Below are 16,194 nucleotides of genomic sequence, written 5' to 3' on the forward strand. Positions count from 1 at the left end.
AATCAAATTGCAAAAATTTCAAAGAAAAAACAAACATTTTTGAATTTTTTTCAAACGAATTTCTTTAGAGCAGCAGACACAAGACAACTCTGGAGCCGAGCTGAGGTGTCGGTGACGCTGCCATGAACCAAAGCAAACTAGCAGTAGCCTCAAAGCCATGCCGACAGGGCGAGTTTCTAAAATCATGCGCAGTGTAACAGCTATAGGAGACATTTTTTGGCACATTTCACCGTAATTTACACCAGAAAGTACAAATTATCATTAAACTCGCATCATGAATTTTGGCTTTTTGTTGAATCTGTAGTCACTTCTCCCTTGTAATTGTTTAGTTTTGTGAAGATGTAGACATTTTCATCATTAACACTCCGCACCACCACAGAGAAAAACAGTAAAGTTTTAATTTAAAGTCAGTTATGGCACCATTTAAGCCCGCTAAACATGAAATTGGACCAATACCCAAAGAATATTTCATGACTGGAAAGGCTGTTTTTTTTTTTTTTTCCAGATGACACTGGCATTTCAGAATAGGGAACATGCCATGTGAATGTTGAGGCAGTGGTCAGTTTCGGCGGTCTGCGGTGTGTGCGTGATGCTTTTCTATGACTCACTGAGACACGGCACCCGAATGAGATCATTGACACGTACACTTTTTCTGCCGATCTTCAACATGTGTGCCCTAGAGAAGGCATGTGCCGTTCATCTATTAAATATGTCAGTACAAAGAGAAGCCAAATCCAGATAGATCTTCATACGCAGTCAAATCGCCACAGCAGACATCACACTGACATTAGACACTAACTGCATAGCCCAAGTCAGTGGTTAACCTTGGCCTCACCTTCTCTGTGTGAAGCCTGTTTTCATGTCAAAGTCATTTTGCAAGGATTGTCTAGGACTCCTGTGACTCATTTAAGTAATCTCCCTTTTTTGCAGAAATTCAAGTTGACTTCTCTAAAAGTCATATTTCATATATAAATCAGCTGTAACTCATACCACATCAGCATTTTCACTTCCCTGCAGATGGAATAACAATCACTTATTTGGCATGTCAAATTTAGAAAAAGGATGACACAGCTGCAGAGACAAGGGAACTATCTGCTCATGAAAAGATTTTAAAACACTGATACGTGAAGCGAGCCACGTGAGTGTTATCAAAAGTAATTCTGTGTGACAGGATAGCAAAAAACTCTGATTCCAAAGCTTTTTGTCATTAACGTCCACAGCTCTATTATCTTCTGTTAAAATAGCAATTAATGATTTACAAGATTGATGAGCTTTGTTTCAGATTGAAGATCAGTGAAGCGTGTTTCATTTATTTGTATCTATATGATAAAAAAAAAAAAAGATTATCTAGAATATCATCTTGACTGGAGGTAACTTAATGTTGAACGACAGGCTACTGAGGGGTTGTGGTTAGCACGCTGGCCTCACATTGAGGGAGTCGCCGGTTTGATGCTGGGCTCAGTCGTCTTTCTACGAACAGGTTCCTCGTGAGTTTTTGTTTCTGGGAACATCAGTTTCCTCATGCAGAGGATTAATGGTGGCTCTTAAATCCACAGACTCTCTGTTTGCTCTGTGATGGACTGAAAACCTGCTGTGGATGTCGGGGATGAAACGCTACAGAAACCTGATGAATGTGTGAAAATATGCTGTATTTTCATTGTTGTGTATTAATGAATAAATGAGGACTTGCATTTGATTAAATTGTTGAAATATTTTGGTGTGAATTATGTTTGATAAGCTACTAACAACCACTCCAGGAATGCAACATTTGACCAAGAGTGATGCATTTTGGGTGGAAAAAAAAAAAAAAAAAAGTTTCAGTGTTTGTCCTGAAGGGGGTGCTGTTCACCCAGGTCAGCCCCGGAGAGAGAGCTTACACAACCAGGCCAATAATAGTGAAAGTCAGAGGGAAGATACCTGCGTCACTTTAATGGATGATCAACTGCTGTTTCCACTTGTTTTTAAAATCAGGGCTGCATTCTAAAATCAACCTGAATACGAAAATGAACAGTTTCATTTTGTATCGAGCAGAGGTTTGCAAAGTGTGCAACATTGAGCCGGAACCGGGTTAACGTGAGACACAGCATGTTCGCATCACGCCTCGCTCAAGTCAGGCTCACATTTTCAGACATTATATCTAACAGGCGTTGTGATTCATCAGCAACTTAAAGCCAGTTAACTGCTTTGACTTGAAATTTAGACTTAGACTTAGACTTAGACTATACCCACTTAGACTATTGTAAAACTTTAAAGTTTATTATTATTCCTCCATCGGTCTATATGTGGACGGTGAACTGAAACGCGTTTGACAGCACTGCTCTAAAGCCTAAAGTGTTGTTCTGGGTTCACAAGGAGAGTTTGTGTTTAACTCTGTTTAATATAATACAAATACACAACAACACACACGCAGCCTGAAGGCCGCGGCAGCGACGACGTCCTGGAGGTTCGGGGTCAAATGTGGGAAATGTACAAATAGGTGCTGCTGATGTTCCAGTTCGGGGGGAAGTCCTGCACCGGGTGGCTCTTGACGTGTCTCTGCATGGCGACCAGGCTGCTGCAGAACTCCAGGCACGCCGTGCACTGGTAGGGCGCCGCCCCGCCGTGAGTCCGCAGGTGCTTGATCATGGCTGAGTAGTCCCGGGAGCGCTGGCCGCAGAGGCGGCACTCGAAGGGTTTCTCCCCTGAAAGAAGACAGAACAGAGAGCGCTTGAACACGTATCTCAATATTTTCAGATGTGACAAACACACTCAGCGCTCGCGTTTGACTCTTGGTAATTATGCGTTGTAAATATTTCATGCAGTTCACTGCCAAACACTTGAATTCTGAACGATCCCTGCTGTGAGTTTTGACGTTCTTTAGAGTGAATCCACAAAATCTTCTTTGTTGTTATGCAAATGATCACAAGTGGGCTATCTTTTATGATTTTAAGTCTAATCACGATGATACAAATATAAAACAACATTGACTTTCATTATGGACTGACATTATATGTTCCTGCAGAGTGCCTCATCTCTTAATGTGTTTTTCAGTAAGTGGCCTTAACTTTTCAGGTATTAAACAGATTCTTTCAGTTTTTTAATGACTAATAATTTTAGCACTTTATTCCAGTGTTTAATCATTCATGTGTTCGTCATAACCAGGCCACAAATCTCCCTCCAAGCAGAAGAAATGCTTTAAAATGAGAAATCACCACAGTGAACATTTTATTCTAACCACTGCCACCGTCAATAAATACTGACAGACACAAACCTGGGAGCATACTGTGTGCAAAAGGTGTCGTTCTCCTGTCATTTTAACAGACATTAAAACTGAATTTTTGCTCTGCATTTTCAGTTTCACATAAAATTCAAGTTGGACAACTGAAAGTTGAATGAGACACATTGAATAGCATCAAAATCAGTAAATGTCGGTCACAGATCGCTGAAAAGAGCTGAAATAAATGTATTGTAGAAGGAGTTGAGGGGTAATTCTGGATATCCCACGAAGCAAACAGTGAATAAATAACAGTAGAACAGTATAATCTGCTTGCAGGTCCGAAAAGGAGTTAAAAGAAATATAAGTATATATTTTTAAATCCCATCCTTTCTCCATAATTAGGAACTTTTTTATCTTCCACTTATTTAATTATTGATTCATTTTAACATGTTAGAAGTATTATATTAAGACCAGTTATTTGAAAAGATATGAATAATCTAGATATATATCTTTAAAAAAGTTATGATATTCTGTATGATATATAGTCAATACAAAATAGTATAATATTATTAAGATGGACATTTAGACGGATACTATTCAAAATATGAAAAAAAAAATTTATTCTATGAGAATAGAACCCATGATATATAACGATATTGAATACCATACACCCATGCATATATAAATACATATACATGTGCAAATATACAGCATGTGGCACATATGTTCACTGACACCTTCATCTTTACACCATTTCTAAAATGATCTCTCCATGTCGTTTTTAAACTGTTTCTTGGTCTACACTGCAGTCTTTGAATTTCCTGTGATTTGTAATCTATTCAGAGTCTATTATTGTGGATGGGAGCAGTCCTCTGGTCCATGTATCCCTTCTTTAGATTTAAAAAAAGTGTCACAATATCCAAGGAACAACCCACTATGAACCCCCCATGCTCTGTGAGGTGACCGTGCTTACCACCGTTCCATCGTACACACTGCATCTTATTTTATAGTCTGAAATACAGGCAGGATGTAGCAGTTGTAGGAGGTTTTGTGTTATAGGAGGTTTTATTAAACTTGGCTTCATGTTGGGTTTGCAGTGATTTTCAGCAGTAACTGTTTGATTTTGTGAAAAAAATTAAATTTTCTTCATGTGCAGACAACAAGTTTAAAGTTCAGGTTTAAAGGTTAATTTGGTCCAATTTTACTGCTCTGGCTGTTTGTGGCCCCTGAACCAGTGGCTTCATTAGGCCTAGACGCCCTCAGCCCCCATGAACCCTCAAAATATTTTGGTGTTTTTTTTTTTTTTTTAATTAAAAAAAAACAACAAAAAAGCCCCAACATATTCAATATAGAATGGCCAGAATAGACCAGGGTTCTCAAACTTTTTGGATCCAGGGACCTCTTACCAGGGAGAACAATTTTCAAGGAATCCTCATATTCCTCACATCAGTTAAACACAATCTGTCACTTGTAACCTTAAACACCAAAACAATTGTCTATTTTTTGAATGTTCAAATCTAAATATTTAAGAAATGAACTTAACCAAATTAAATTTGAGTACTGTCGATACAATTTCTAGAATCTTAAACAAAGGTGCTTAAGTTTTATTGAAACAACATTTTCACTTCACAGCATTTAAAAAGTTCAAGTTAAAGTTATTAGAACTTTCAGAAAATGAACAGCGTGAACACCGACACAGTCCTCATGAGGCTAGTTTGTTGGAAAAACAGCTCAAAACTTTCTGAAGTGGTTCAACACTTACTGACATTTGAATCATTGGCGGAAAACTGGCAGTTTCAGTCATCCAGTAAATATATGGAACTCGTCTCACACACATCTCAGTCACTCACATCACTAAGAGTTTAAATTAGGGAGAGGACTGAGACTGTTTCTCACAACACAGTTTCTGTCTTCTTGGAGTGGTGGATGAAAAACAGACTCTGAGATTCACCCTTTGAGCTTTCTGGATCATGTATTCTCACTCTTTCATTGAAAAAAAATCCTTTGTTTAGTCTCTGAACTCCGGTTCTTGGTATTCAGGTGCTGCTTTAGGTCGAAGACTCTCCACACACATCCTGGTCTGCTGTCGCTGTTCTCAGTGAAACCAAACTCCAGATAAAGGTCACGATATCTTCTCAGCTTGCTGGTTTAGACTCGGCACCACTTGATGAAGAGGGCTGATTAAAATATGTTTCCATCGTCTCGAGCTCGAAACGCCGAGCGGCGGCCGGAGCTGTGAGTAATGATCACAGGCCTGTGTTGTTATTGTACTGTATTGAAAACAAATTGAAATGAGAATGAATGCTTTCTCAGTCATTGTTAATTGTTGTGAAGTTTTGTGCTCGTGCGCTGCGTCCGCTGACATCCTGTGCCCCCCCCCCCCCCCCCCATCCTGAAAACCCGGTGAAGCCCCTGCCCTGAGCTAAAGCGGTTTTTTGACACTTCTGTTGTGAAAATGGTTTGAAATCTTTCTTTCAGTGGGTTTGAGGGAGCATCTTGCGAGGTGTACAACCAGGGGTCTCGCAGCAGAAGTGTATATTTTTATCATTAAAATAAATCCCACCCAGACTGACCACCTCCAGCGAACCTTCTCACAGTGTCCCTGAAAACCGTGTGTGTGTGCTTACCGGTGTGAACGCGGTGGTGTGTGTCCAGCTGGTGTTTCAGACTGAACTTCTTGGGACAGTGTTGACACTGGTACGGTTTTTCCCCTCTGTGGTTTCTTCTGGCCTCTGGCTCGGGCTGCAGCGGATCTCTGCTGCCACAGAGCCGACATCCTGTGCAGCTTTTACCTGCGAAAACAAGACACGAGTCAACAGGTGGAGGTGTGAATGCTGCGGCTGCCAGAGTGCCCTGGAGCTCTTCACACACCCATTAAATCACAATTTAAACATCAAAAGTGGAAACAAAGTGGTCCACATTGATACACACACATTATTTTGTTTTGATGATTCAACTCTTGTATTTTAATATTGAAATACTTCATAATAGTTAAAACTATTTTAATGGCATAATTAGATGATAATAAAACTATCATAGTTCAGCCAAAGGTGATTAAAAACAGCCACTGTCCGAGAGTCACACTCAACACTTTGTGCTGTTTTCACATCTCAGCAGTTTGAAAAAAATCATTGCGTCATTGAATTGTTGAAATTATTTAATTTGCTTGTGAAAGCATGTATTCGTGCTGCTCAGGCTTCCTTTCCTGTCACCTTGTGTGTCGGCTTTGTCTTAGAAGGACAAAGGTGTGATTTTGAGGTTAGCATCTCTGAACTGAGGCTTTTCCCCTGCGCTTGACATTTTTTCTCGGGTTTCTGAAGTATAAACGTGGCGTTCACTGGCAGGATGCTGAAGTGAAAAGGCACTGTAGCGCTGTAGTGGGGGGAATTCAACGCTTATGAATCATCACCGATGTGTTTGCTGCACAATATAGAACCTCATTTAATGTATGTGCCAGAACATATATAAGTGTCTCACTGAGTGTGTGCGTGCGTGCGTGTGTGTGTGTGTCCAGAAGATCAATCTGACTCCGAACATAATGTTCCATTAAGTAGATATCTTCAAGATCAGATTAAAGGAAAAGTACACTTTGAACATAAACCCTTTGACTTTTGATTTTCTCACACACAGCAGGAGAGAATTAATCAGTCTAACATAACTTTTAAGGAGAAAAGACAAACCGCCGCTGCGATGCAGTACATACTGTACTGCATGTATATCTAGCTCTATCTAGTAACCACAGTACGGCTCCTGCTGCACCATGCTTTCAAAACCACAACTCTCTTTATCACTTTCCATTGCGTCGCAGCGCAGCCTGGAGCCTGCAGGAGGTTAGGGGTCACGGTGAGAACCGTCATGCTATCTCATTAAACTAATCAGCCCCACGCCAGATAACCTCTTCTGCAGCCTTCCTCTCACTGTAAGGCAATAACAGTAGAGGAAGTGATGAAAAGCGAGAACGGCTCCTGCTCCATGTCATTAGAATATCACCTGATCGCGAGGAGGCTGATTCCGGCCGCGCAGCATCATAAAGTGCACTGGTGTCGCAGCGCTTGCAGTCTGAGACGCTCGGCGAGCTCCGGGCGTCGCTGTGGAAGAATTCAACAATAACAATAATAATATATTAATAATAAAGAAGGATTAAAACCTCATTGTGTGTTATTTCTCCTCTCAAAAAGCATTTAAAACACTTTAAAAAATTCCATATTTATGGCCTTTAAAAAATTAATTCATGACGTTTTATAACATTTCTGAAAAATAGTCCTTTTAGACTAAAATGATAACACACACATGCAAAATTAAATAAAATATTTCACCTTATGTGTAACATATTGGAAGTGTGAAGAAGGTTGTTTGAACTGATCTTTTTTTTATTTATGTAATTTTCTATTCAACTTTTATTTTGAGATGCAGCAATGTGATTTATCAGGATGTGATCAACACACATCCTTTCATTATTTAACACCCTCAACTGGCTCTTCTTTTATATTCATGTAATGTTACAGTGCCGGTGACACTGTACAGTACAGGAGGAAACACTACAGAAATGATTTTTCCCCACAACCATTCTTGATTGCTTTGACAATTTCTTGTGGTGCAGACAGAGAGAGTCTGAACACTCAATGCGTGTTTCAGTGGGTGGAAAGTCTTAAATTGTGCAAAAGAGGGGAGAAATGTAGGGGGCTCCCCTTCAGCCACTGTACTGGAACGCTATATAATGTTTAAACTTTGAAAAAAAAAAAAAAAAAAAAAAAAAGAGGCTGGTGCATCAGTTAAAAACAAGTCAGTCTGGTTTTCATGTTGTCTTGTTACCCAGGAAAGAAGGATTTTTAAGCATTAAATACAACAAAGAGTAATTTCTTTTATTCAAATGGTAAAAAAAATAAAGAATAAAAATGAATAAAACTAAAAAGTGTAATGGATTTGAACGCATCATTAATGACGCCTGTGGGATATTTGATATTTATCTAGAGGAAAGGTGTCAAAGCGACCAGCACTGAAGGGTTAACAGGTGAAACTGCTGTAGCTGGAAAGTGCTGGAGGTTGGTCTGCCCAGACGGCAGTGAGTCAGGTGCTCGCTGTCGCAGAGGAACAACTGAGCAAATTAGAGGATTCAAAATGAGTCTGTGAGCAGATAAACAAGGAGACCACAGAAAAACTGAAGTTTCCAAAGTCATATCCAGGTTTTGACTAACCTCGGCTTGTCGCTCTGAGCGCTCGGAGTGAACGCTCGGTGAGCGGCCTGCTTCCTCCTGAGCGCGCTGCTGGTCTTGTTGGACTCGGCGTAGAGGTTCTGGTTGTAGCGCGGATGGAAGCTGGAGCAGTCCATCACGTACCTCTGAACCGGGCCCTGGAGGTGGGAGCCCAGCAGGGGGAACACGTGGGGGGTGGAGAGGGAGAAGGGGTTCGCTACAGAGGCCTGGTGGGGGTACTGGAGGGGGTGGGCTGAGATGAAGTTCTCGGTTATCCGTCTCAGGGTGCTGACCGAGTCCCTCATGTGGGCCGAGAACGTCCAGGGAGACGAGAAGGACGAGCTGCCGGCCAGCGGCCTGGTGATCACGCTGTCTCGGCACAGCGCCGGCATCGGGGACAGTCTGGACTTCTTCGCTGTGGACGGAGGGCTGCTGCGGCTCCTCTGACAATCAGAAAGTAAAAGTGTTTTTGTGACAGTGGTAATGTCCTCTGCCTCCTCCGGCGGAGACGCCTCTTGGGGTTTGTCCCCCTGAGCTGCGTCTTCGTTTCTCTCTTCTGTGCTTTCCTGTTCTTCTTTGACCTCTTTGGCTGGCTGCGCCGCCTCCCTGCAGTCCAGAGTGTCCAGCTGCTTCCTGCACTGCTCCTCCAGCTGCTGCATCTCCAGCAGCTGGGCGGCCCGCAGCAGCAGGCGCAGGTCGTCCACCGGCACGTCCAGGGCCTGGGTGTAGGTGAAGTCCAGCACCTGCTGGAAGGTGTGGGGCGAGAAGTACTCCAGAGTGCAGTGCACCGGGCTGTCGGCGTCGCCCTGGGCCAGGCGCTGCGCCAGCGCTCTGCTGGCACAGGCCAGCACCAGCCGGTGAGCTCTGAAGATCTGACTCTTCACTGAGATGACGGCGTCGCACAGCGACCCAGAGCGGCGGAGGACATTTGCATGCTGCAGGAAGTGGAAGTATTGGGTGTTGTTGATCCGGATCATTTCTAAACTTTGTGTGTGTGTTTTCAAACGTCTGAGGAAAAAATAAAAAAAAAGAAAACGCCAAAAAGAAGATAGCTGTTAACAGGTCATACGTTACTGCATCATCTGGATCTGATCTGGAGGTCAAATAGACATTTCATGAATTGGTCCGTTTAAAAATGTAATTTTCGCGTCACATTTTGTGTGTTCAGATTTTTATTTGAAAGCAAGCTCTCCCCAATCAAGACAGTATCTCATGTTGCATTTTAACATCATCCTAATATGTGTAAATGTTCTGTGTTTTGAGAAAGCTTTGAAGTTCAGCGCTCACGTACAGTCTCTGAAGCCACAAAGCCTTACCAGTATGTGAAACTATGACTAATGACTGTACGCTCGAGTAAACAGCAGTTTAGGTAAACATCAATAATGCAGCATTTGGGTGCAAAGAGACACCAAAATCAAGAGTGTGCAGGCGTGCAATACGTATATTGGTGAGTGGAGTCTATTCAGAGATATTTGCGATTTTAAAGCTGATGCCTGGGTGACGACGCGGTGGCTGATGTGCTGAAAGTGCTGGAGGTCTGCGGGGTTACCGTCACACAGTCACACCCTGACTCGCCCAAATTAGACCGATCAACATACAGTGTGTGGTTAAATTCTGAAGAAATGTGTGTGTGTGACCGTAAATGAAAACTAAATATGAAACATATTGACATTTAGCCATTCCTTTACTGGAATCCTTTTTAAAAAAATAAAATTCATACATTATTTCTTCACTGTAAAAACCTTTCATTCTCTCCGTGTAGAGATTTTAGTTTCAGAAAGTGGTTTGAAAATAGTCCTTCAAAACGCCGTGACACCAAAATCGCAAAGCGACCATTTGACCGACAGGCAGCGGTGCGCTGTTGTCTTTCTCATGTGTTCGGTGATTTGTGTTGTGTAGGTGGTCTCGATCGTCACTCAACGCTAGCGCGGCAACTCAAAAAGGCCTCGGCACCATCGTTAATATCTCCGGTGAAGAGTGAAAACTGATGATAAGAAACCGGCACGTTGCAGACGTCAATGAAATGAGACTGATAATCTGTTGTCGTGAAAATAAAAGCAAAAATTTATTTATAGACTTCAGTAAAACTACACTGATATGACAATACAGTAGCACCAATTTATCACAATTGTATTTTTAAATCTAATTGCAATTACTTTTAGAATTCCTGATTTAACCTTGATTGTGATCACAACAACAAAATTCTAATAATATTAAAAACTGCAAATTTAACTAATTTTTAGTATTGTTATTTGCTGCATCAAGACGATGTTTAAGCGCCGTGCGACTTGTGCGATGTTCTGCATTATATTCAGGGACGATTAGCTGCAGTTCAAATTGTGCAAAACCTAACATTTTATACATGTAAACCTTCGATCTTCTGAGACATTATTTTACAAGAGTGTGCCAAAGTCCATTAACTCACTAACTGTTTGCGTTCATTCATTCAGATTATGCTGGATTTTATTTTTTCGCTCTTGCTGCTGTGAGTTGTTTCACTTTAGTCCTCGTTAGCCCTGTCAGAACCTTTCAACATTTGAAAATACCCTTCGCATGTATAATAAACTGACTTATGCAATAACCAATTCCCCCTGCTGGAGCTGAGCTCATGAATGCACTGCTGCAGAATGGTGACATAGTTAGCAGGTGTTTGAGCTCCTTTCAGCCACAGTAGAATCTCAGTGCTCACTCAGGGGAAAACCGTGCATGCATGTCGGATTTACACATCCTCTGACAGGACATGAACTCGCAGTCACAGCTTGCATGTGAAGAACTGGAGTCGCAGGAGAGGAGCCCGATTTGAAAGACTCTGTGGGCTACAGAAGATGAGCTGCAGAGCGCGAGGTTGTCGTTCCACTACATGACAGTAAGCGCACAAAAACACCAAAGGCTAGCTTTGTGAAAATATATCTGCTTGTGGTTTTAGGTCTCAGGAACTTAAGAAACGTGAAGGTGCGTGAATGAGACACTTACCGGTGTTTAGTGAAAGTGCTCCCTGGAGAACGATGAGGCACAGTGCATCATAGCGACCAAATGACTTGTAAAGTGACATGTCTGACAGGGCACAGGTTATGCTGTGGGGCAGGGTGATTTCCTCGTTGTTTTTTGCAGTCCCTCCTCTTTAAAGAGCTTCATTCTCTCATTGGTGTTTTCATGAAGGAGCTAAATGGCTTACTTCTTTTGATCAAAGATGCCATCTTTTCTCAAGTAAACCAGTATTCTTTGATTTTGAAGGCGTGCTGAAAGCTTTATCAGGTTGATTTGGTAACTCCCACATTTTGTACTTGTTTCTTCCAAACTGACTTTGATGACTTAAAGACAGTCACGGAGGAAAAAAGAGGTGGGCTGAACACATGCACACGTCTATAATCATAGCGTTAGAGAGTTGGGGAAGGCGTGAGGGTTCTAGAATGCTTGAGAGAGTTCCAGAACAAAGCCAAGTTCCTGGGTGTGTAAACATTCTCCAACGTCAGAGATTCTGAGAGTTCTTCAGAATTTGTAAGTCTTCTCGAATCTGAGCGTTCTGGAATGTGTGAGAGGAGCAGATTTTGTGAAGAACAGTGTGTGCATGTTTGAGGTGGACAGACAAACGGGGTGGTGTGTGTTACTGATGCTGTACATGTGAAATTTACATGATGTCCTCCCCTCCTGCCTGAGGTGATGGTCTCACTCAAATAAACTTTTCTGCAGTGAAGCACAAACCACTTCAAAGACAGGAAACCGACAAGGCCCTGCTAAATTGACATGTAGTACTAACCTTCCTCAAGCTGTAAAAATAGACCAACTGTAGCGTGTTGGTCAGTTTGTTTGACCTATTTGGTTTGTTCATAGAGCTTCCTGTACTTTCCTATTCACATACCTGCTTGTACAATATCTATTCAATATCTTCAACTTCAACTTCACCACTGACGCAGTTCCTCTTTTGCCCATAACATGCAATTCTTTAGGAAGAATTAATTAGAAACCTTGCTCGCAGATACAGTCAGCTGTGTGGAAGTCAGACATGACACCATCAAGTAATGAACAGTGTATCTAGGGGAAAGTGGAAGGTTGTTGCAGGTGTTGAAGAAGTCAATTTAAGATCGTCACAAAACTTGTGGTTGTCCTGTGTTGTTTAGGAATCATTGCATTTCAATATAATGTTGTTACTAGAGAGTTTGCTATAGTCCAAAGGATACTAAAAGGTGTCGACATTCTGAAGTCTAAACGTTTGCCGATGATGCTGTCATATTTAAAAGAAAGGAAAGGAAAGGAAAGAATTTCAGCATTTGACAAGATAGGAGTCGCACAATAACCTCGACATTAAGAGCTCACAAACCACGAGTTTGTTTCCATTTCAAATGATTGAAGCACATTGAAAACTGTACGACAGGGAGGAGGAAGGACCGGCAGCGGGTGGTGAGGGTGGCTCGTCAGAAATGACTTTCTGCTGCCGCACAGAATTCTTTACACCACAAGAAAAAGAAGGTAGCACAGCTGCATCACTTGACACGTTGTCGTGTAAACAGAGCCTGAAGCACAAACTCAGCCCATCGCATTCTCTGCCGTGACTGCAGGGTTACAGCAGGTACCTGGATTTAGAAAGGGGACAGCAGCATTTCTGATGCAATGAAATCTGATTAATGGAAGATCACTCAAGCCTGTGTAATAAAAAGCACTTTGAGGTCGTATCTGGTCAAAACAGCTGATTCACTGTATTGTCAGATTATGCTGGAGAAGGATTACCTAATGGCATTGCAAAAAACGGTGTTATTTGTAGTTTTTGAAAAGAAGCTTTCAGGTGGATTACCGTTTGGACGCTGGTCTCTGCTGCTGTGTTTAAATGACTCAAAAAGCAAACCTCATGAAAAGCATCATTATTACTGACTGGACATTTTTACCACTAAGCAATAAAAACAGGTATTTATAAATATTCATTTGTATATTAAATGCCCAGTCAGTACGGTGCATTCTGATTTGGCTGAATTGAGATGTTCTTTTATTTTTTTTTTAGCTATTTGGACCCTGAAGTGTCTCAGCCTTCCAAGCTGCAGGCCTGCCTGCCTTCACTCCACCACCCATCCTCTCAGATTTACCCCGACCAGGCCCCCCCCAGCTGCTTCAGCACATCCTGCCTCGCCGGTGGCTTTCCCCTGCTTACCTCTCAATCCGTCCGTTCCTCCATCTCTCTGAAAACCCTTTCTCTAATCATTCCACTTTGCTAAAGCAGACCTCTCTGTTCGGTGTTCTGTATTTGGGTCTGGTGTGTTTCTGCACCAAACAGCCTCACATGGCTGCGTTTTCAGCCCGGAGTGCGTCATGAGACGTGAGCGTGATGAATAGTGTTTGATTATCCGAGACGACTGACATGCAGGCTATAAAAAAAAAATCCCTATTGTCAGTTTGATTTTGTTAAACCACGCACTATCCGCAGCGAAAATGTCGGTTTATTTTAGAGGACCTTCACACCTTCAGCTTAATCGAAGCAAAAAATAACTAAACAAAAAAGTACAAATGTTTTGTAAGTGTCTAAAAATACACAGGAGATCAATTCAACGAGTTTCTGTATTCGTCGTCTTTCTGGAATTCGGCAACTTTTACAATCCTGGTGCAAAAGTGTCTCAAGTGTGACAGATTCAGGTGTCATATCTCTTTCAACGCTGAACTCCTGCCCTCTCGATTCATTCTGGAGGAGTCGTGTTTCGGCGCTATGATTAAAGGCGAGTCATTCAAATTCAATTCAATTCCCTTTCATTGTTTTAGCACCAATTACGACCTGAGCAGATCATGGCACACATTAAGATGCAACACAGGGAGACAATCTGTCTGATCTGAGCAAACAGAAATGACAGAAGACTGAGCAAAACCACTTTCAACAGGAAGAACCAGCAGAATGTGGCACAGAGATCATGACTTGTTGCATTTTCTTCTGTGACTTTGGAACATTATATCAAAGCACCTTGATAAAACTCCTAAATTTCATCCATACACACACACACACACACACACACACACACACACACACACACACACACACACACACACACACACACACACACACACAGATGATTAGACTCAGCTGAATGAATGGAGCCTTAAAAAATGGAACTGTGAGGAACAGATAGTGTATTTCAAGGTTTAGTTGTCCCTGTTTCACCTTTATGGCGAGTCACAGGCAAGTAGCGTTAACCACAAAGTGTTTGAAGAAAAGCTGTAAAAGAGAAAGCAAGCTCACTTTGTTTTTTTGTTTAACTGCACGTCCTTCACAAGCCAAAGTATGACCTGCTAATTTCCATAGATCTGTCTGTTGGCTGTGATGACCAACTTTCCCTACGTGGGATTATTAAAGTGCGATCTTAGGTTATCACACACACACACACACACACACACACACATACACACACGCCTCTGTTTTGCGATGGTTCAAGCCACTGGACAGTCTGATCTCATCATTCCTCTCAGACTAGCAGCTAAATGTCACCGTCGACCACATGAGGCGGGGGGAGACCGTCAGAGCTGATGCATCAGGCTTCACATTCCAGTAACATCAGGAGTGTGCCCCCCCCCCCTCCCCCCCCCCCCCCCCCCCCCCGCCCTCCATACCACACTCCGAAACAAGTGTTATCCCCTCACAGTCAGTTGAACGATCGCCATCAGACACCCCTCCCCGGCATCGGGGCTGACTCACAGAGGTGTCTAACTACGCGGGCGATCCGAGGCGGACTTCTCTTCTTTTTTTTTTTCTTTTTCTGTCCCTCCTTACCATCGCACTTTTTTTAAAGGTAGCGATGTTTACCTCGATGTTTACATCTGGCAGAGTCATCTTTGATCTGCGAACAAAGCTTTTTAATGTCTGCATACTAAGGGGTTTCATATTGTTGCCTGGCTGAATGAATCAAAGTGTTACTGAACTAAACAAAAAAGCACACTCAGACTGCGATGCGTTTCAAGCTGTTGCGCATTACCACAGCGGCGGTGTGCGAGCAAATGACTTCAGAGGAATCACTACCAAGATGACTGTCGCGCGCTGGAGGCATCAATGGCGAACTGTCACTGTAAGACCACACAAGCTCTTTCACAGTAATCTGGGTAAGGAGGGCTACCCGTCACTGTGGTTTGGAAGAAGTGAACCCGCGCAGCGCTGGGGGGCTGGGGCTTGACACTTCTTTGTAATTTGTCGGTGAAGGAAGTGTGAGGCCTGCCCACGCTAGTGACTGCTAGGTGAAGCAGCACTTGAGAACTGTGTCAAAGTAAAGTTTAGTGAGGCTTATTGTAGTGGTAAAGAATGAAACATGTCCTGCAATGGAACTCGCTTTCACTCGGGACATATTTTGAAAAAGCGAGACGGATGATGTCAAGTTGCTCTTCCTGACAAAGGAAGCGAAGAGCAATTTTGGCCTCGCAGATTTGACAAATGATATGCGGCTTGAAGAGTCACTGGAGGTCGACTCTGAAAACGAACTGGAAACCTAATCTCACGCTCGGTTGAGATTTTTATCTTGCAAGAAGGTTTCACTCCAAAATGTATCACAAATGCATCTCGAGGACACAAATATAGAAATTACCTTCAGCTGATTATTGTGATGCGACTGAACAAACTGAAGTTAAGGTTTCATTTTCCAGAGAAATCCAGCTGAGGTGATGCACTGATGAGAAAGACTTATTTCCACCAGTGTGAACGAGTCGAAAGATTTACCCGCATTTGATTGTGGTTTTTACATCACAGAGTCCTTGCTAAAGTTACGTCATGATCTTATTTCCTCCTGTGGGAGGAATGAGACTTACGTTTTCATGTGGATGCGGTGTTTTTTTTTTTTTTTTTTTTAT

General features: G+C 42.3%; 1 protein-coding gene across 1 annotated transcript; it reads right to left on the minus strand.

Moving 5' to 3' along the window:
• Window positions 1–1,808: 1,808 nt before the first annotated feature.
• On the minus strand, window positions 1,809–11,498 carry zbtb32 (zinc finger and BTB domain containing 32). Its single transcript, XM_030102166.1, has 5 exons — window positions 11,362–11,498; window positions 8,392–9,396; window positions 7,187–7,284; window positions 5,824–5,988; window positions 1,809–2,681 (listed from the first exon to the last, which is right to left on the minus strand). The coding sequence occupies exons 2-5, from the start codon at window positions 9,363–9,365 to the stop codon at window positions 2,452–2,454; spliced, it is 1,467 nt and encodes a 488-aa protein (XP_029958026.1). The 5' UTR covers window positions 9,366–9,396; window positions 11,362–11,498; the 3' UTR covers window positions 1,809–2,451.
• Between the last annotated feature and the right edge of the window lie 4,696 nt (window positions 11,499–16,194).

This window comes from Salarias fasciatus, chromosome 11 (assembly GCF_902148845.1).
Source record: "Salarias fasciatus chromosome 11, fSalaFa1.1, whole genome shotgun sequence".
In the NCBI taxonomy this organism is placed as follows: domain Eukaryota; kingdom Metazoa; phylum Chordata; class Actinopteri; order Blenniiformes; family Blenniidae; genus Salarias; species Salarias fasciatus.